The 22,772-nt window shown below is 41.9% G+C and overlaps 1 protein-coding gene across 1 annotated transcript in view; it reads left to right on the forward strand.

Moving 5' to 3' along the window:
- The first annotated feature begins 1,282 nt into the window (after window positions 1-1,282).
- Window positions 1,283-22,772, forward strand: part of LOC132825837 (uncharacterized) — a 38,164-nt gene continuing 16,674 nt past the window's right edge. The window contains exon 1 of the mRNA XM_060841372.1: window positions 1,283-1,743. Within this exon, the coding sequence (XP_060697355.1) occupies window positions 1,301-1,743 (443 nt within the window). The 5' untranslated portion in view covers window positions 1,283-1,300. The remainder of the gene's footprint in view (window positions 1,744-22,772) is intronic.

The raw sequence follows: 22,772 nt of genomic DNA on the forward strand, positions 1-22,772 counted from the left end.
CATCTTGAGCCTCACCAGTGAACATTTGAGAATTTCCATGCTTGCAATTTACTGTATTTGTAAACAGAACTTCCACCCTGAGTCAAACAGTTCAGTTTGTATTACCAGAAATGTTTTCTCTTCAGGGATTTTATTTGATACGTAGTTCTGTACAATTATATCTTCGCAAATCACATACAATTTTGAAACAAATACATGTATCATGTTTCCTACCAGACGGTAGCATATTTAATGAACTTTTGTATAGAAGTCTGGAATAGTGTTGCTGTGTATTTTGGAAGATGAATGCAATCGTGGAGATCAAAGTGGTGAGGCTTTTAGTTTGAATTTTGTTTCAATGTTTCATATTATTTATTTGTGGACCGATTTCTCCATTTCATCCTGCACACCAATGCCTTTCAGGGTTTACATATTTTAGAGTTTATTTATCCCATAGCTACATTTCTAGACAGTTACTGAAGATTGAATTTGCAGCTGTAAGCCTGAGAGATTGCAATTAAATTGTGCAGCTCAGAAATTTGAATTGCAAATATGTATTGAAGATCTATTAGATTTAATATATTTTATGAAGGAGGAAGTGAGGACTGCAGATGCTGGAGAATTTTCGACTCTCTACTTTATGAACAACACTGTAAATTAATCACAAGTAGTTCCTGGGCTGCTGCATGTTTGTTTTCTGTAATAGAAGGTTGTAATAATTTTCGTTCACCTTGCCCAAGAACACAGATGCCTGTTTTAATTAAATTTTATGTTTTTTTTAGCACCAGTGCAAGATCAGCTGACAGATGATTGTTCCTTAGCAGCATCCGACATCTCTGCTCCCACAAGCTTGGCACCAGAGGAACACACCGTCCATTCAGACATTCTGACAGATATTGTATGTCCGTCTGTTTCAGTGAAGTCTAAACATCTGCATCATTCCCATTCTCAATCCTCAAGAGGAATCAAATTATTGCCTGTAACAGCTAGCTCAATAACATCACTTGACTCACAGTCTTCAGTCCCAGCAGCATTTGTAACTTTAAACATTGCTGTAACATCTGCAGTGAAACCATTTCCATCTGCAACAATGCTAACAGTGAGACCCTCTTCACCTTCAGCATTGGCAGTGGAGACACCTTTTCGATCTTCAGAAATGTCTACAGGGAAATTGTTTCCATTTCAGACAGTATCCACAGTGAAGCCCTTTCAATCTTGGGTAATATCTGCAGTGAAACCTTTTTCATCTTCAGCACCAGATGCAAAGAGATCTTTACCATCTCCAGTAGCATCTACAATGAAATCTCTCCTATCTCCATCAATGTCTTCAGTAAGACTCTTGCCACCTCAGACACTGCGTACAACCCCAACAATATCTTCCATGAACGCATTCCCAACTTTAACACCTTTAGCTCTAAGTTCTCCGTCCCTGGACACACCTGTTCTTCCACAATATTCTACTCCAGTGGAAGTTGCTTTAAATCTTACTGATGTTTCCTCAACAGTGGGTGGTGCAGCACTAACAAGCAATGTTAATTCTTCACTGGAGAAATCTCGCTCAACAGATCCAGGAAAAGCAGCTACTTTCACACAGGAGCAACTTCCCCTGTTAACAAGGAATTCCACTCTGCCATCACTGAGGACATATCTGCACTACTTGAGTAAAGATACGGCAAAGTATTCTTCAGAGCCAGCTTGGAGTTCTAATTGTACCACAAGCCAGCCATTTCATTCGTCAGCTGCAACCATTGGAACCAGTAAACGGTCTGTTCTTTTAATTCTACCTAGAATAAGGGGTGAGACTTTTATTTAATTGGAAGGTGGTTGCACTCACTCCCTGAGCCCGAAGGCTGTGCCTTTTAGGTGCACTCCAGAAACCTGAGAACATGATCTAGCCTACAATTCAGTGAGGTTCCGTGCAGTGTTGTATTGCTGTATGGGTTGTCTTTTGGATGAGATGGCAAACTCATTGCTCAGCTACCCTTGCAGGTGGTTGTATAAGCTTTGTTGGTGCTCATCCAGAAAGAACATGTATCTCCTGGTATGTTAGCCAACAATTCTAAAACAACACTGTTGAAACAGATTTTCTGGTCAAGTACCTCTGTTGTATTGGGACCTAACTGAACACAAATAGATTGTTGGTTTTCCTTTCACCACAACAGTGACTTCATTTCAAAAGCATTCGCCAGCTGTGAAGTACATAAGATCAAAATTATAAAAAAACATGGTTCTCTTTATCTGAACTTTAGGCTAATATCCATTAGCTAACTATAATGTTCACTGTCTTTGGTATTAATAAGATTAAAAATATTAAACATAGCTTCTCACACCTTCATCAGTGCCTGACGCTGCAGCGATGAAACTTTTCAAAACTTCCACAAGCTATTAATGAAGAAAAGTTCTATACTATTCCCTAGTTCTATTCCCTTTGGAGTTAAATAATTGTATGGTCAGAATGTGTACAAAAGTAGTTTTCAAAGTTTTTTGGGAGGAACAGCAAATAATTATGCGAGTTAGTTTTGTTTTAAGCACAGTATTTAAATGTAGCACACTCCCATTGTTATTTTGTTCAAGCAAAGTATTAAAAAGCACATGACGCCAAAGTAATTCATGTTGTGGGGCGATGCTTAGAAATAGGATGGAGTCTCTTTTAAAAAACCTTTTCAAAGCAACTATAAAATGTACTTATAAGAGAAATGGATAAAAGAAATATTTGGAAGGTTATGAGGATAAAGCAGGGCAATAGAAATAAGGCTGAAAATGTGTTGCTGGTTAAAAACAGCAGGTTAGGCAGCATCCAAGGAATAGGAAATTCGATGTTTCGGGCGAAACGTCGAATTTCCTATTCCTTGGATGCTGCCTAACCTGCTGTGCTTTAACCAGCAACACATTTTCAGCTGTGATCTCCAGCATCTGCAGACCTCATTTTTTACCCAATAGAAATAAGGGCATAGCATTTTCAGAGAGTCGCCATGGTATACACTAATGCACAATGCACTTACTGATTTTCTGAGTTGTAATGTATTTTTGAGTGAAATTGTAGAAATATGGAATGTGCTGCCTGAGAGGATGGGGGTGGTAAGTACTCCTGTGATGTTTAAGAAGCATCTGGATGAGCACTGAAACTGCCAGGGCATAGTCAACTAGGGAACAAGTGCAACTAAATGGGATTAGCGTAATTTGGTATTTGTTTGGCATCACGCTGGCTCAGTGGTTAGCACTGTTGCCTCACAGCGCCAAGGACCCGGGTTTGATTCCAGCCTCGGGCGACTGTCTGTGTGGAGTTTGCACATACTCCCCGTGTCTGCGTGGGTTTTTCTTTGAGTGTTCTGGTTTCCTCCCACAATCCAAAGATGTACAGGTTAGGTGAATTGGCTATGCTAAATTGCCCATAGTGTTCAGGGATGTTTAGGTTAGGTGCATTAGTCAGGGGGAAATTTAGGATAATAGGGTAGGGGGTTGGGTCTGGATGGTTTACGCTTCGGAGGGTTTGTGTGGACTTGTTGGGTCGAAGGGACTGTTTCCACACTGTAGGGATTTATGAAATAAACATGATGGGCTGAATGGCCCGTTGCTATGCTCTATGACTCATATCCCAATTGTTGCCTCCCCACTACTGACTCTTTTTCTGTGCCTTACTCTTGCACAACAGATATGTTCAAGCAGAGGAAAAATGAAAACAGGAATCCCACCCAGTCAAAGTAGTCTTTCCTGTTGTGGAAATGTCAACAATGGTTCACTGTTACAAATTGGTGACAAAAAAGTGTGTTTTGCTGTGTTAGTCCTTGGCATTGGGAAAGAAAGTTGCATCGTTAGTTATAATTCTTTTCTGGAGAATTTTATAAGGTAAAGCTATGGGGAATTGGACTAATGAGGTTGTGTTTTCATCATGAATTATATAGTACAGGCAGATGGGCTGCGTGGTCCCCTTCTGTGCTGAAATTCAGTAGAAATTGACTACAACTGGTAAGGATTATTGCTTATGTAGTCAACAGCTATAATTTCAACATAAAGGATGGTTTGAAAAGCCACATCTCACTGAAATAGCTGGACATTTGATTCTCCTTAATTTCAGGTCATCTGTGGAGAGAAATCAGAGTTAACATTTCAGATTGAGTGACACTTCCTCAGAAGTTCTGAGGAAAGGTCACTGGACCCAAAGCATTAATTCTGATTTCTCTCCATGGGTGCTGCCAGATCTACTAAGCTTTTCCAGCAATTTCTGTTTTTGTTTCCAATTTACAGCATCCTTACAGTTTTTATTTATAGTCCCACAAAGATAGCAAAGATCTCGTAACTACTTGAAACTGTCAATCATCTGTGCATTCACAGCCCTCAGTGCCCCAATGTGAAAATGGTAGATTGTAGAAACTGGAAGCAGCACTGGTACAACAACAACATCCTTCAGACTTATGTCAACAAATACCAAACGTTTTACACCGGGAGGCACAGCAGACGTTTTTTTCCCAAAATTTGAAGAGCAAGGTATTTGAATGACTTGACAGCTTAATAGCTTCACAAACCTTAGTCATGAGGGTTTCCAAGATTTTTCAGTTTCCATACCTGAGCGCGTTGGAATGAATTTACGCTATTTACTAAAGTAACAGAGCTCTTTTGCATTAATCCGAAAGTGAAAGGGAACTATTTTCGCCTTCGTTAGTTGGGTGTTACTGGAAGGGCTATTACATTTATTTTACTTAAAAACTATTTAACCACATTAATGTGGGAAATGACAGAGTTGATACTCATTCAGGAAGAAACTGACAGGCATTCTTCTCCTTAACCGTCCCAACATTTTATGTATTGGGATAGAAGTCAGTTTTCACACCTAACGACAGTCAAGGCCAGAAAGTGGTACTTTTCCATTAAAGTTGTTTTGCTCTTTGGCACTGATTTCCTTCTCAGCAAAGACAATTAATATCACCATTTTCAGGAAGGAAATTGAGAGGAACTGTTCCTCTGTATGCATTATTATTAATAATAATAATAATAATAATAATGACCATAAACCAGAGCTGTAGGCCAGGAGTTAGTTTATAAAAATGTGTGAACTTCCTGATGGTTTGGTGATGCTTTGAAAATTATTTTATTTTATTATTTGGCTGGGAATGAGACAGTTTACTTACATGTCTCTAGGCTCCCGTTACCGTGATATACACTCTAACCTATTTCTCATATTGTGAGACCCTGCTATTCTCCATGACTCTTTGATATCTGTGTCAGTGCAGCATGATTGACTAGTCTATCATGAATAATATGTGACACTTGTTATTACACACGTTTAAAGCAATGCTTTGTGGAATATCAATCAATCTGGGATGGGGTTTCTAACTTTAAGGTCCAATTGAGAAGTTTGATACTTGAAATCGCACAGGTTAGATTATTATCAAATTTCACATTTAATGCATATATATAAAACCACAAACATAAAATCATCCACAAGCCAGTTCTATTAGGTAGGTAGTAATAAAACACAAACATTTTTACTTTGTTTTCCATATGACTCTTGACGTAGTTAAGCTTTGTATCAGCTTTTCTTAAATACAGCTGTCACAGAAATATGCATTTTCTAAGCAACTGTCTAGTCTACTATTTCTCAATAAATTGTTTTTTTTAATCATGGAATGTGACAAAAAAAATCAATGTGCTGACTCATTTACTGGGTCTGTTAGTTATGTATTGTTAAGACAGAGACTTGAGGAGTGCACCATTGCTCTCATACCACTAAAAGTATGGGTCACAATGTAAAACAAAAATACTTCAAATGATCAATTAAATAACAATGGGTTCAATTCCCGCCTCATGTGTGGAGTTTGCACATTCTCCCCATGTCTGCCTGGGTTTCATCTGGGTGCTCTGGTATCCTCCCACAGTCCAAAAATGTGCAGGTTAGGCGAATTGGCCATGCTAAATTGCCCAGAGTGTTAGGTGAAGGAATAAATGTAGGGGAATGGGTCTGGGTGGGTTGCGCTTTGGCGGGTCGGTGTGGACTTGTTGGGCCGAAGGGCCTGTTTCTATACTGTAAGTAATCTAATCTAAACTCTTTCAGGTTTTAAATAACATAATCTATTAACAAGGTTTCTTAATGAACAGAATTATTGCTTTAAAATCAAAGTGAAAACATATTCAATGGAGATGTATTAATTGGTTAACATACACGTAATATTATGGAAGATTAAATGCTTAACCCTTCAAATATCCTCAAAACACACAGAAACACATGTACACTTATCAGGAAAAAGAAATAAAAGCAGACTTCTCGGCAAAGATTGGCTTTGTGGAGAAAATAAAAGATGAATTAATGAGATATTCTTGAAGGAAAAAGGGACAAATGTAGAAAGTTCTGGAGTCTGGTGCTCTGACGTTTTGGCATTTTTCATCACACAGTTGTCTCTGAAATCTTATAGACACAGTTTTTACAAGCTTGAGGTGCTCCTTCAATCACATTGGAAAAAAAAATCAAATGGGTTTCACTCAATAAAAAGATTTTTAGCAATGAGAGAGATCAGCTGGGCAGCTTGCTCATAAGCAGACTTCCCTTCAGATAAAGACAGAACTCTCCAAAACCAGTCACTATTCTAAAGAAGCTCAGCAGGGATCTTGAGAAAAGCAAGCAGCTATCACCATTCACATGATTTATAGAAAACCTTCTTATTAAAAATTTCCAATGCCTTTTCAATTACCTCCTTTAAAGAAATATCTCCAAGTAATTTCACAATGTATCAAGTTTTTCCACAATTGCTCAAAACGAATGTCCTCTGAATAATATTAATTTTTCAGATTTACTGTAGCAGTATTTCTTTATTCTGTAAAACACTTTGAAAAGATCTCCTTTAGTGCTTATGCTTCCCTCTGACCTTTTCTCAGAAAGAGTTGTAGGTCTTTGGAATTCCCTTCATGAAAGGCATTGAGCACAGAATCTTTAAATATTTTTAAGGTAGAGGTTAAGTTGGAGGAAAGCCTAGAATAGGATAGACTACTAGTAAATCCTAATAGAGGTATAACAAGAGGTACTTTATGGCATCACAGTAATAGATACAAGTTACATTGACTAGTTCGGCATAATTACTGAAGCCTATCAGGAGCCAGAGATGAGCATTTATTTCCATTGTGTCCTTGTACAGAAATGTCTGATACTCCATCCATAGACTGTTTTTTGATGGAGCTCAATGCATCTTCAGTATTAACTCTTTCACAACCATTACTTTATACAACAGGTGTGGCTAGTGTTGTGGACCGGATCCCCATCCAATATAAAAATAAATTTAAATCAATAATAAAGTTCACAGGAGTTCTGATAGCATGATGTAACTTATGTCTGGATTGCCATAATTTTTTGTGCTTGTTCGGCTGTTTCCATTTGGATTATGTAGATAAAATTAATGGGAACAATTACTTTTAGGTTCAATTCTAGCCTTGGGTGATTATGTAGAGTTCTTTGAGGATATGACTTGAAAAGTTGATGAGGATCGAGCTGTGGATGTGGTGTATATGGACTTCAGCAAGGCATTTGATAAGATTCCCCATGGTAATTCAGAAGGTCAGGAGGAATGGGATACAGGGGAACTTAGCTGTCTGGATACAGAATTGGCTGGGCAACAGAAGACAGCGAGTGGTAGTAGAAGGAAAATATTCTGCCTGGAAGTCAGTGGTGAGTGGTATTCCATAGGGTTCTGTCCTTGGGCCTCTTCTGTTTGTAATTTTTATTAATGACTTGGATGAGGGGATTGAAGGATGGGTCAACAAGTTTGCAGATGAGACAAAGTTTGGAGGTGTCAATCACAGTGCAGAGGGCTGTTGTAGGCTGCAGCGGGACATTGACAGGATGCAGAAACGGGCTGAGAGGTGGCAGATGGAGTTCAACCTGGATAAATGCGAGGTGATGCATTTTGGAAGGTCGAACTTGAAAGCTGAGTACAGGATTAAGGATAGCTTTCTTGGCAGTGTGGAAGAACAGAGGGATCTTGGTGTGCAGGTACATAGATCCCTTAAAATGGCCACCCAAGTGGACAGGGTTGTTAAGAAAGCATATGGTGTTTTGGCTTTCATTAACAGGGGGATTGAGTTTAAAAGTCATGAGATCTTGTTGCAGCTCTATAAAACTTTGGTTATACTGCACTTGGAATATTCTGGTCACTCTATTATAGGAAAGATGTGGATGCTTTGGAAAAGGTTCAGAGGAGGTTTACCAGGATGCTGCCTGGACTGGAGGGCTTATCTTATGAAGAGAGGTTGACTGAGCTCGGACTTTTCTCATTGGAGAAAAGGAGGAGGGGACCTAATTGAGATGTACAAGATAATGGGAGGCATAGATAGAGTTGATAGCCAGAGACTATTTCCCAGGGCAGAAATGGCTTACACGAAGGGTCATAGTTTTTAGCTGGTTGGAGGAAAGTATAGAGGGGATGTCAGAGGCGGGTTCTTTACAAGAGAGTTGTGAGAGCATGGAATGCATTGCCAGCAGCAGTTGTGGAAGCAAGGTCACTGGGGACATTTAAGAGATTGCTGGACATGTATATGGTCACAGAAATTTGAGGGTGCATACATGAGGATCAGTGGTCGGCACAACATTGTGGGCTGAAGGGACAGTACTGTGCTGTACTGTTCTATGTTCTATTGCACATTCTCCCCATGTCTGCATGCGTTTCCTCCCACAATCCAATGATGTGCAGGTTAGGTGGATTGGCCATGCTAAATTGCCCATAATGTCCAGGAGTTTGAAGATTAGCTGAATTAGCCTCAGGAAATGCAGGGTTACAGGGATAGAGTATGGAGGGTGGGAGTGGGTGGGGTGCAATTCAGAGGGTTGGTGTGGGCCAAATGCGTGCTTCCACTCTGTAGGGATTCTATAATTCTATCATTCATGATGCCTGCAGTTTTGATTAGTATAGTTTCACCATTATTTAGTTTTTACTGTAACAGTTTTGCTGGTTAATTCAACCGTAAACAGTGACATGTGTTTGGTTTGGTTTTCATTTGATTACCACCCCGCACCCCACCCCCCCAACCCCCCACCCACACCCAGATAGAAGAAAATGTTTTGCTGCGTATTGAGAATCCTGGTCATTCTGTTAATTATTTGTTGTGATTTAAAGCATTGATTATTTTCTCAACTAGGGGCCTTGTTCTGAAAATATCAGCAAAGCAACTGGCCAGTTTAAAACTCCTGAAGAAGTTAAAAAAACAAGAGATTTTCAAATAAATTCTTTAGATTCAGAGGCTCCCACTGCAGTCTGCAGTAAACTATTCAAGGAAAGTTATTACTATTTAAGTTATTTATAAGCTAAGTTATTAACTGTGTTTTAAAAAATATATATATATATATATATATATTCTTACTGTTTTGTGGATAACTGAGTTCTACTGTGATTGTATCATATTACCATTTGATTGTTTGATTATTCAATGTTTAATGAAGCTAAACCATGTCTTGATGTGATGCCTGACCACTTTTGAAGATTAGAGAATGTTTAGGATAATTACTGTAACCAAGAGCCCTAGTTGAATAAATATTGCTGTTTATTAACTGAAAGATTACTGAGCTCTCAAGGATAGACTGTTGAATGGGTGGAGAGTTGGCACTCTCTTGTAACAGAAGAAAACAGAGGTAAAATGACCAAGATGAAGAAGTTTGGCAAAATAAACTAAAACTGTAACTGGGCAAAAGTGAGGACTGCAGATGCTGGAGATCAGAGTCTAGATACAGCAGGTCAAGCAGCATCCTCTAAAACTATAACTGGCTCATTATTATCTGGTCTATCCAGCTCTGAGATTTTTCATTAAATATAGACTTAAATAATATTTACCATTAGACATTATTGAGGCACCTTATATAGCTAATACAGCTTTGTTGATGGTCATCCTGATACCCTAAACTGTGGGAGTTGTTTACATCTCTCATTCTCTGCTCTTGAGGAGATCCCAGAATGCAATGTTCAAAAGCAAATAGGCAATATGTGAAACTTCAAAATATTTGAATTATTATTACACAAAAGTAGAGCTCATGAGACGGGGGGTAATGTATTAGCATAAATTAAGAATCGGTCAATGGAGAGAATTAAATGCTTATTTTTGAGCTAGGCAGGCAGTAATAAATCAGGTACCATAACATCTATTGACAATTGATATCAATGAGTGTAACAAGTATCATGTATCCAAGTTAAATGAAAATGTTAAATGGCTGTTATGAGTGTACAAAGTGAGCATGTACAGGTGAGGTGAGTTAGAGTTTAATGTGGAGAAATGTGAAATTTATTGACCTTAGAATTAAAAATAGAAAAGCAAAAATTTTTTTTAAATGGTGAAAATCTGGGAAATGTCATTCAGAGGGACGTTTGTGGCCTTGTACATGAATCACAGAAGGTTAAAGTTCAGGTACAGAAAGGAATAGGAAAGTAAATGGTACATCAGCCAAAGTGATTTGGAGTTTGAATGAAGAGGTCTTATTGAAATGATGTAAGCTCTTGGTGAGACCACAACTAGAGTACAATGTCCAGTTTTGGTCTCTATCCAAGAAAAGACAGAGGGAGAGTAATATAGTTTTACAAGAACAATTCCTGTTGTGAGGGGATTGTCCTATATGAGGTTGTGTAGACAGGGCCCATATTCCTTGAAGTTTGGAAGAGAGAGATAGAAATGGCTTGAAACATATGAAGCTTAAGAATGTTATATTATTGATGCTGGATAGATGTTTCTCTTTGGTGGGTTATCTTGAACTTGAGCTCACAGTCTCAGAATAAGGAGTTGGCCATTTAGGTCTGCAATGAGGAAAGATTTATTCACAATCCTTTGGGCATCTTGAGAATTCTTTACTGCAGAAGGATACAGATGTTCAGCTGTTGACTATATTCAAGACACATGTCTGGTTATACAGACTGAAGTGAAATGGGGGTATATGGGAAGTGGAATGATGTAACCCGGTGACTTACTTGAGCATTAACTCATCGTCCTGTGTGAGCTCCTACTACTCTGCTATCTACTAACAATAAGGTCGGAGGACTGAAGTCCCAGACTCCAGGATAGCTCCTTTAAGTGTGGGCTGTTAGCAGTTGCCGTGTAAGGGCCCGAAAAATCAATGTTACTATGTTTTCAGGCCTTTGATAGCTTAAAGTTCATTGATGGAAACCGTGATGTGGACAAGAGTTGGAAGATTAGCGCATTTTCAGTTTACATGAAGTGCTTTTATGATATTAAGAAATTGATAATGACATTTCAGTATTACAGCTATATTACACCTGGCCAGTCAGAATTCCAAACATAACTCAGGCCGAATATCCCACTCTATCAACAACGGAACAGTACTGCCTGGTCACAAATTTTAAAGATAAATGACAATAAAGAAAATGCATAAAATGAAATATCCTTTTGAATACAAATCTAATCATGAAGATGTGGGGCAGAATCTTCCCAGCTCCTGAACAATGTGGGCATAGTAAATCAATTGGAAAATAGGGTAAGATCAGCAGAGCTGAGAGTTTTGACATTGAGAAGAAAAGTTGTTCTGAACAAGATTTGAACAGCGAGGCGAGAATCTCACTTGTGAGCAGTGAGAGACTTGCTTGCATTACTTTGCATTCAGGCTCAACTCAGTTATCTATTAGGCGAAAGTGAGTACTGCAGATGCTGGTGATTAGAGTCAAGATTAGAGTGGTGCTGGAAAAACACAGCAAGTCAGGCAGCATCTGAGGAGCAGGAAAATCGACGTTTCAGGCAAAAGCCCTTCATCAGGAAATTCATGATGAAGAACTTTTGCCTGAAACATTGAATTTCCTGCTCCTCAGTTACCTATTATCCCACCTGCCAGATGGAAACTAGATAGTGACATTTCTGTCTCTCTGGTACATGCACACACTGTTTCTTTTTTTGACACAGTCTCTTTTAAAAAATGAAGATTGCAATATGTTTACAGGAAATGTCGATAACGATAAACTATTTCCATTGGTCGGAGATTCTAGAACTAAGGGGTATAAGCATAACAATTGGGACCAGATTGTTCAGAAGAGATGTTAGGAAATTCTTCCACATACAAAGGGTTGTAGAGATTGGGAACTCTCTTTCACAAACAGCAATTGATGCTAGATCAATTGTTAATTTTAAATCTGAGATAGATAAATTTCTGTTAAGTAAAAGGCATCAAAGGATATTGGACAAAAGCAGGTGTATGGAGTTAGACCACAGATCAACCATGATCTCTCTGAATGTAAAAATGGCCTACTCCTGTTCCTTGATTCCTATATTGTCCCATTTAACCCTGTACTTTATTTGGCCTGTTTTAGAATATTTCCCTGTGGTTTCATTCTATACACACAATGCACAAACTTATAAGTGCAGTGAGATGTTCTATTGATCCCCAGTTTTTTTTTAAATTTTCCCAGCTGTTGGGAGAAGCATCTAGAATTTAGTCTTGTGATCTTTTCTGACACCTTTGTAAATAATTTTCAAGGAAAGAGCTAGATTTAGGAAATACTGTTGACTACAGTGTCTAGACTAGATTGTAACAGTTCTTCCTGCATCACTACGATAAAAATGGAAATCTATTCAAATGGATAAGGGACAGCATTACAGCTGTACTGAGGGAGGATATTCTTGGAAATACATCCAGGGAAGTTATTTGGGTGGAACTGAGAAATAAGAAAGGGATGATCACCTTATTGGGATTGTATTATAGACCCCCTAATAGTCAGAGGGAAATTGAGAAACAAATTTGTAAGGAGATCTCAGTTATCTGTAAGAATAATAGGGTATTGGTAGAGAATTTTAACTTTCCAAACATAGAATGGGACTGCCACTATGTTAAGGGTTTAGATGGAGATGTGTTTGTTAAGTGTGTACAAGAACATTTTCTGATTCAGTATGTGGATGTACCTATGAAAGAAGGTGCAAAATTTGACCTACTCTTGGGAGATAAGGCAAGGGAGGTGACTGAAGTGTCAGTTGGGGTGCACTTTGGGGCCAGCGACCATAATTCTATTAGTTTTAAAATCGTGATGGAAAAGGATAGACCAGATCTAAAAGTTGAAGTTCTGAATTGGAGAAAGACTAATTTTGATGCTATTAGGCAAGAACTTTGGGGGCAGATGTTCGCTGCTAAAGGCACGGCTAGAAAATGGGAAGCTTTCAGAAATGAGATAACGAGAGCCCAGAGACAGTATGTTCCTGTTAGGTGAAAGGAAAGGCTGGTAGGTACAGGGAATGCTGGATGACTAAAGAAATTGAAGGTTTGGTTAAGAAAAAGAAGGAAGCATATGTAAGGTACAGACAGGATAGATTGAATGAATCCTTAGAAAAGTATAAAGAGGGAAATCAGGAGGCCAAAAAGGGGACATGAGGTAGCTTTGGTCAGTAAAATTAAGGAGAATCCAAAAGGTTTTTACAAATACATAAAGGACAAAAGGGTAACTAGGGAGAGAATAGGGCCCCTCAAAGATCAGCAAGGCGGCCTTTGTGTGGAGCCACAGAAAATGGGGGAGATACTAAATGAGTATTTTGCATCAGTGTTTACTGTGGCAAAGAACATGGAGGATATGGAATGTAGGGAAATAGATGGTGACATTTTGCAAAATGTCCATATTACAGGAGGAGGAAGTGCTTGCTGGCTTGAAATACATAAAAGTCGATAAATCCCCAGGACCTGATCAGGTGTACCCAAGAACTCTGTGGGAAGCTAGAGAAGTGATTGCTGGGCCTCTTGCTGAGATATTTATATCATTGATGGTCACAGGTGAGGTGCCAGAAGAATCGAGATTGGCTAACGTGGTGCCACTGTTTAAGAACGACGGTAAAGACAAACCAGGGAACTCTCAGCCAGTGAGCCTGACCTTGGTGGTGGACACATTGCTGGAGGGAATCCTGAGGGACAGGATGTACATTTATTTGGAAAGGCAAGGGCTGATTTGGGACAGTCAACGTGACTTTGTGCGTGGGAAATGATGTCTCACAAACTTGATGGAGTTTTGTGAAGAAGTAACAAAGAGGATTCGTGAGGGCAGGTCGTGATCTATATGGACTTCAGTCAGGCATTCGACAGGATCCTCGTGGGAGACTGGTGAGCAAGGTTAGATCTCATGGAATACAGGCACAGCTAGCTATTTGGATACAGAACTGGTTAAAGGTAGAAGACAGAGGGTGGTGGTGGAGGGTTGTTTTTCAGACTGGAGGCCTGTGACAGTGGAGTGCCACAAGGGTCAGTGCTGGGTCCACTACTTTTCGTCATTTATATACATGATTAGATTAGATTCCCTATAGTGTGGAACCAGGCCCTTTGGCCCAACCAGTCCACACCGACCCTCTGAAGAGTAACCCATCCAGACCCATTTCCCTCTGACTAATGCATCTAACACACCAGGTCCTAGCTCCCAGCCTTGCCGGATTTTCACCATCCCTCCAGATCTCCCCCTCTCTGAGGATGAAAGATCAGTCCTCAGCAGGGGCCTCACCTTCATTCCCCTACGCCCTCGGATTAATGAGTTCAACACGCGCCGAGATATTGAACAATTCTTCCGCCGCCTTCGTCTCCGTGCCTACTTTCACAACCAAGACTCCCGCCCACCCTCTGACGACCCCTTCTCCCGCCTCCAACACACCCCATCCACCTGGACACCCCGTGCTGGCCTCCTACCCGCCCTCGACCTCTTTATAGCCAACTGCCGCCGTGACATTAACCGACTCAACCTGTCCACCCCTCTCACCCACTCCAACCTCTCACCCTCAGAACGTGCAGCCCTCCACTCCCTCCGCTCCAATCCCAACCTCACCATCAAACCCGCAGACAAGGGAGGCGCGGTGGTAGTTTGGCGCACTGACCTTTATACCGCTGAAGCCAAACGCCAGCTCGCGGACGCCTCCTCTTATCGCCCCCTTGACCACGACCCCACCTCCCACCACCAAACCATCATCTCCCAGACCATCCATGACCTCATCACCTCGGGGGATCTCCCATCCACCGCCTCCAACCTCATAGTCCCACAACCCCGCACCGCCCGTTTCTACCTCCTGCCCAAAATCCACAAACCTGCCTGCCCCAGCCGACCCATTGTCTCAGCCTGCTCCTGCCCCACCGAACTCATCTCCCAATACCTCGACACGGTCCTGTCCCCTTTAGTCCAAGAACTCCCCACCTACGTTCAGGACACCACCCACGCCCTCCACCTCCTCCAGGATTTTCGCTTCCCCGGTCCCCAACGCCTTATTTTCACTATGGACATCCAGTCCCTGTACACCTCCATCCCCCATCACGAAGGACTCAAAGCCCTCCGCTTCTTCCTTTCCCGCCGCACCAACCAGTACCCTTCCACTGACACCCTCCTTCGACTGACTGAACTGGTCCTCACCCTGAATAACTTCTCTTTTCAATCCTCCCACTTCCTCCAAACTAAAGGAGTTGCCATGGGCACCCGCATGGGCCCCAGCTATGCCTGCCTCTTCGTAGGATATGTGGAACAGTCCATCTTCCGCAACTACACTGGCACCACCCCCCACCTTTTCCTCCGCTACATCGATGACTGTATCGGCGCTGCCTCGTGCTCCCACGAGGAGGTTGAACAGTTCATCAACTTTACTAACACCTTCCATCCCGACCTGAAATTCACCTGGACTGTCTCAGACTCCTCCCTCCCCTTCCTAGACCTTTCCATTTCTATCTCGGGCGACCGACTCAACACAGACATCTATTATAAACCGACTGACTCCCACAGCTACCTGGACTACACCTCCTCCCACCCTGCCCCCTGTAAAAACGCCATCCCATATTCCCAATTCCTTCGTCTCCGCCACATCTGCTCCCAGGAGGACCAGTTCCAACACCGCACAGCCCAGATGGCCTCCTTCTTCAAGGACCGCAGATTCCCCCCAGACGTGATCGACGATGCCCTCCACCGCATCTCCTCCACTTCCCGCTCCTCCGCCCTTGAGCCCCGCTCCTCCAACCGCCATCAAGACAGAACCCCACTGGTTCTCACCTACCACCCCACCAACCTCCGCATACAACGTATCATCCGCCGCCATTTCCGCCACCTCCAAACGGACCCCACCACCAAGGATATATTTCCCTCCCCTCCCCTATCAGCGTTCCGCAAGGACCACTCCCTTCGTGACTCCCTCGTCAGATCCACACCCCCCACCAACCCAACCTCCACCCCCGGCACCTTCCCCTGCAACCGCAGGAACTGTAAAACTTGCGCCCACACCTCCACACTCACTTCCCTCCAAGGCCCCAAGGGATCCTTCCATATCCGCCACAAGTTCACCTGTACCTCCACACACATCATCTATTGCATCCGCTGCACCCGATGTGGCCTCCTCTATATTGGGGAGACAGGCCGCTTACTTGCGGAACGCTTCAGAGAACACCTCCGGGCAGCCCGGACCAACCAACCCAATCACCCCGTGGCTCAACACTTTAATTCTCCCTCCCACTCCACCGAGGACATGCAGGTCCTTGGACTCCTCCACCGGCAGAACATAACAACACGACGGCTGGAGGAGGAGCGCCTCATCTTCCGCCTAGGAACCCTCCAACCACAAGGTATGAATTCAGATTTCTCCAGTTTCCTAACTTCCCCTCCCCCCACCTTGTCTCAGTCGGTTCCCTCAACTCAGCACCGCCCTCCTAACCTGCAATCTTCTTCCTGACCTCTCCGCCCCCACCCCACTCCGGCCTATCACCCTCACTTTGACCTCCTTCCACCTATCCCACCTCCATCGCCCCTCCCCCAAGTCCCTCCTCCCTACCTTTTATCTTAGCCTGCTTGGCTACTCTCTCTCATTCCTGATGAAGGGCTTATGCTCGAAACGTCGAATTCTCTATTCCTGAGATGCTGCCTGGCCTGCTGTGCTTTGACCAGCAACACATTTTCAGCATCTAACATTATGGGCAATTTAGCATGTCCAATTCACCTTACCCGCACATCTGTGGACTGTTAGAGGAAACCCACTCAGACACAGGGAGAAAGTGCAAACTCCACACAGACCGTTGCCCAAGGCTGGAATTGAACCTGGGACGCTGGTGCTGTGAGGCAGCAGTGCTAACCACTGAGCCATCATGCCGCCAAATCAGTTAAAGATCAAAATTTCACTGTTTAAACTTCAAATGTCATCTACAAATTGTTCTTTAAACTATGCAGCCCACCATAAATATTGTTGTGGTTCTGCTCGCCGAGCTGGAAGTTTTTGCTGCAAACGTTTCGTTCCCTGGCTAGGGAACATCATCAGTGCTGTTGGAGCCTCGTGTGAAGCGCTGCTTTGATGTTTCTTCCTGTATTTATATTGGTTTGTTCTTGCCGCTTCCGGGTGTCGGTTTCAGCTGCAGTGATTTGTATGTGGGGTCCAGGTCGATGTGTCTGTTGATGGACGTTCTTGCCGTTTCCGGGTGTCAGTTTCAGCTGTAGTGGTTTGTATATGGTGTCCAGGTCAATGTGTCTGTTGATGGATTTTGGGGATGAATGCCATGCTTCTAGGAATTCTCTGGCTGTTCTCTGTCTGGCTTGTCCTATGATAGTGGTGTTTTCCCAGTCAAATTCATGTTGCTGGTTGTCTGAGTGTATGGCTACTAGAGATAGCTGGTCATGTCGTTTTGTGGCTAGCTGATGTTCGTGGATGCGGATTTTTTTTTAGATTAGACTTAGTGTGGAAACAGGCCCTTCGGCCCAACAAGTCCACACCGACCCGCCGAAGCGCAACCCACCCATACCCCTACATTTATCCCTTACCTAACACTACGGGCAATTTAGCTTGGCCAATTCACCTGACCCGCACATCTTTGGACTGTGGGAGGAAACCGGAGCACCCGGAGGAAACCCACGCAGACACGGGGAGAACGTGCAAACTCCACACAGTCAGTCGCCTGAGTCGGGAATTGAACCCGGGTCTACAGGCGCTGTGAGGCAGCAGTGCTAACCACTGTGATTGTTAGCTGTCTTCCTGTTTGTCCTATATAGTGTTTTGTGCAGTCCTTGCATGGTATTTTGTAAACTACGTTAGTTTGGCTCATGCTGGGTATTGGGTCCTTTGTTCTAGTGAGTTGTTGTCTGAGCGTGGATGTTGGCTTGTGTGCTGTTATGAGTCCTAAGGGTCGCAGTAGTCTGGCTGTCAGTTCTGAGACGCTCCTGACGTATGGTAGAGTGGCTAGTCCTTTTGGTTGTGGCATGTCCTCGTTCCTCGGTCTATTTCTTAGGCATCTGGTGATAAAGTTGCGTGGGTATCCGTTTTTGGCGAATACCTTGTATAGATGTTCCTCTTCCTCTTTTCGCAGTTCTGGTGTACTGCAGTGTGTTGTGGCCCTTTTGAATAGTGTCCTGATGCAGCTTCGTTTGTGTGTGTTGGGGTGGTTACTTTCATAGTTTAAGACTTGGTCTGTGTGTGTTGGTTTCCTGTGTACCCTTGTGGTGAATTCTCCATTGGGTGTAGAGAGAACACCCAACGGAGAATTCACCACAAGGGTACACAGGAAACCAACACACACAGACCAAGTCTTAAACTATGAAAGTAACCACCCCAACACACACAAACGAAGCTGCATCAGGACACTATTCAAAAGGGCCACAACACACTGCAGTATACCAGAACTGCGAAAAGAGGAAGAGGAACACCTATACAAGGTATTCGCCAAAAACGGATACCCACGCAACTTTATCACCAGATGCCTAAGAGATAGACCGAGGAACGAGGACATGCCACAACCAAAAGGACTAGCCACTCTACCATACGTCAGGAGCGTCTCAGAACTGACAGCCAGACTACTGCGACCCTTAGGACTCATAACAGCACACAAGCCAACATCCACGCTCAGACAACAACTCACTAGAACAAAGGACCCAATACCCAGCATGAGCCAAACTAACGTAGTTTACAAAATACCATGCAAGGACTGCACAAAACACTATATAGGACAAACAGGAAGACAGCTAACAATCCGCATCCACGAACATCAGCTAGCCACAAAACGACATGACCAGCTATCTCTAGTAGCCATACACTCAGACAACCAGCAACATGAATTTGACTGGGAAAACACCACTATCATAGGACAAGCCAGACAGAGAACAGCCAGAGAATTCCTAGAAGCATGGCATTCATCCCCAAACTCCATCAACAGACACATTGACCTGGACACCATATACAAACCACTACAGCTGAAACTGACACCCGGAAACGGCAAGAACAAACCAATATAAATACCAGAAGAAACATCAAAGCAGCGCTTCACACGAGGCTCCAACAGCACTGATGATGTTCCCTAGCCAGGGAATGAAATATTTGCAGCAAAAACTTCCAGCTCGGCGAGCAGAACCACAACAACGGATACCCGAGCTACAAATCTTCAATCAGATTTTAAACCATAAATATTGTAATTAAGAGAAGCTATCTGCATATCAGAGAAGCTTGTTTCATTTTCTGATCTGCCACTAATTCAGAATTGTTTGGAAATAGCTTAGTTTGGGAAGAAGAACAGCTATATAGTGAAGATTCCAGAATGGCTAAAGTCCAAGTATATTCCCAGAGCTGTCTAAATTTGCCTCCCCATTAAAATGACGACTCCAAGACAGAGTGTTGGAAGTTAAGGCATTGATATAGTTTACATTAAGATTGAAAATTTGATTTTAAATGTCTGGAACTATCGCTCTGCACTTTTTTAAAAATTCCATCATGGAAAGTGAGCAATGCTTGCTGGGCCAATGTTAATGCCTATCCAGAGATGTCCAGGTGGTGTACTGCCAAATTTAACCACTGCAATCCACTTTGTTCTACAAAGGAAAACTCTCAGAACTTCGGCTCAAGAAGGCTGATGATACTTTTGTACCAAAATAAATATGGAAATTTTGTAAGCAGGATACATATTGTTTTAAATAATAACATCTCCTTTATCAGATGTATGAGGAGGAGAATAGAATGCAAGAATAATTTCTCACCACATCCTCAGCCAAGTACTTTAAGACTCTATAAAAAGAATTGCACTCAATCAAATTAAGCCTGCCATTAAAAATACAAAATTAATTTCAATCTATTTTACCAAATGTTAATTTCATTCATATTACATTGCAGAGAAGGACAAAAGCAGAATATGTAAAACTTTGAGAATCATGTATTTACCTTAAACGATCTGGTTTTGGTTTCCTTAAAATTGTCTTCTAACATAACACCTGCACATACTACAGAATTAAATAAGACTATATATTCATGAGAACTCATTTGCTTCAAGTGGATTTTCTCGTTAGAAACAGATTTGAGCTTTCAAAGCGGTCATCGAAAGGGAAAACCACCACTTTAATAACTGAATATTTGAGCAAGTTGAGGCTGAGCAGAATGAAATTTCCCACGACAAGGCCCATCATGTAGAGAAATCCAAATTCGGGCTCTTTCAAGAACTGATGCGTTCCGCTTCAAGGCAATTCTCAGTAAAATGTAATTTCAAATTGGTGGATCTCAATGTTTTCATCGAGAGGTAGTGCAGTTAATGGCCCAAGCAAAGTTAACAAAGAGGTTTTGAGTTATCCATTAATTGCAGTCCACTGCAGATGTATCAGTTAGTAACATCAGTAAGAGTAAAACCAAATCTTGAAATATTAGTTTAATCCAAATTAAAAATCAGAAGATGAACAAAGACAAAGACAATGCTGGTCTTATTTCTGGCCAGCTGTTTAAATGTTAAGTCCTCTCTCCAATGGCAGCCAACACTGGGTCATCTTGAATCTTCATCCGAAAAGCAATATTGTTGAAAATCAGATGCGGGCATTGCAGGCTGAGCTAGTATTTATTGACCATCCTCAATTGCTGTTGATAATATAGCGAAATGCCTTGTTGAACCACTATAGTCCCATATCCACAGTGCTGCCAGAGAGTTTCAGTGATGTGTTCTAGCGAGCATAAGAGGTAAGTTTGCAGATAACACCAAAATTGGATGCGTAGTGTACAGCGAAGAAAGTTACCTCAGATTACAACAGGATCTTGATCAGATGGGCCAATGGGCTGAGAAGTGGCAGATAGAGTTTAATTTAGATAAATGTGAGGTGCTGCATTTTGGGAAAGCAAATCTTAGCAGGACTTAGACATTTAATGGTAAGGTCCTAGGGAGTGTTGCTGAATAAAGAGACCTTGGAGTGCAGGTTTATAGTGCCTTGAAAGATGTGTTGCAAGTAGATAGGATAGTGAAGAAGGCGTTTGGTATGTTTTCCTTTATTGGTCAGAGTACTGAGTACAGGAGTTGGGAGGTCATGTTGCAGCTGTACAGGACATTGGTTAGGCCACTGCTGGAATATTGCGTGCAATTCTGGTCTCCTTCCTATTGGAAGGATGTTGTGAAACATGGAAGAGTTCAGAAAAGATTTACAAGGATGTTGCCAGGGTTGGAGGATTTGAGCTATAGGGAGAGGCTGAACAGGCTAGGGCTGTTTTCCCTGGAGCATGAGTTGTGACCTTATAGAGGTTTATAAAATTATGAGGCGCATGGATAGGATAAATAGACAAAGTCTCTTCCCTGGGGTGGGGGAGTCCAGAAGTAGAAGGCATAGGTTTAGAGTGAGAGGGGAAAGATATAAAAGAGACCTAAGGGGTGACTTTTTCACGCAGAGGCTATTAGCAGCCAGACGAAGTGGTGAAGGCTAGTACAACTGCAACATTTAAAAGGCATCTGGATGGGTATATGAATAGGAAGGGTTTGGAGGGATATGGGCCAGGTGCTGTCAGGTGGGACTAGATTGGGGTGGGATATCTGGTCAGCATGGACAAGTTGGACCGAAGGGTCTGTTTCAGTGCTGTACATCTCTATGACTCTGTGACTGCACAAATTACATCAAAATATATAATATGGAAATCATTTGGGATTCTCAAAAGACTTTATTGTGAAAATCAATCACATAAACCCCATTGATTCCTAATCAAAATTTGAAACTTTTAAAAAAATTAATTCACAGGTTGTGGGCATCACTGGCATTTATTACATTAACAAAAGAACAATTAATAGTCAACATTGCAGTGGGTCTGGAGTCACATGTAGGGCAGGCTAAGTTATGATTTATTTCTGTGTATGACATTAGTGAACGAGATAGATTTTTGCGACAATCAGTATTGGTTGCCGAATTGCCATTGGGCTTACTTTTTATTCTAAATTTATATTGCGGGCAAGTGATATTATTGTTGGACTATTAATCCAGAGACCCAGGTAATATGCTGCGACCTGGCTTCGAATCCTGCTACAGTAGATGGTGGAATTAGAATTCAATACAAAACAATTCCGGGATTAATTTTACCATCTACCATGGTGGTAGCTGAATCTCTGCCTCCAGACCATGATCCTATTAGTACAGTGATATTAACATTACACCCCTGCCTCCCACAAAGAGGTGCTATAATTATAACAGTCCTCTCCAGCAGGAATACACAGATGGATGGAACTAAAATGACAGGACATTGCAGGTCCCTGGTCGAAAGGGAAGAGTCTCCTCCTAAGTCTATTGTTCTTTTGTCTTTAATTACACTATGATCTGCGGACTCTTTTCAACCTTACTCACCTCATTTTCTGGATCCCAAGAACTTTCAAGATTTGATTTGCAAATTTTCTTCTGACTGAAATCCAACAATTTTAGATGAATGTTCACTCAAATCTTGCCATGTGAAAACCGGACTTGTCAATGAACTGGCCTAGCTGTAGGAAATCCTGCAACGGTCATTTTAAATTGGTGAATAAGACAATACGGAAATTTTACCACATTTTATGAAAAAAAATTTGCATTTACCTTACAGATTTCACAAATCGAGTGTGTCTCAATGATCAACAGACAATGAAATATATTTGCAGATGC

Source organism: Hemiscyllium ocellatum, chromosome 21 (genome assembly GCF_020745735.1).
Source record: "Hemiscyllium ocellatum isolate sHemOce1 chromosome 21, sHemOce1.pat.X.cur, whole genome shotgun sequence".
Taxonomy (NCBI): Eukaryota; Metazoa; Chordata; class Chondrichthyes; order Orectolobiformes; family Hemiscylliidae; genus Hemiscyllium; species Hemiscyllium ocellatum.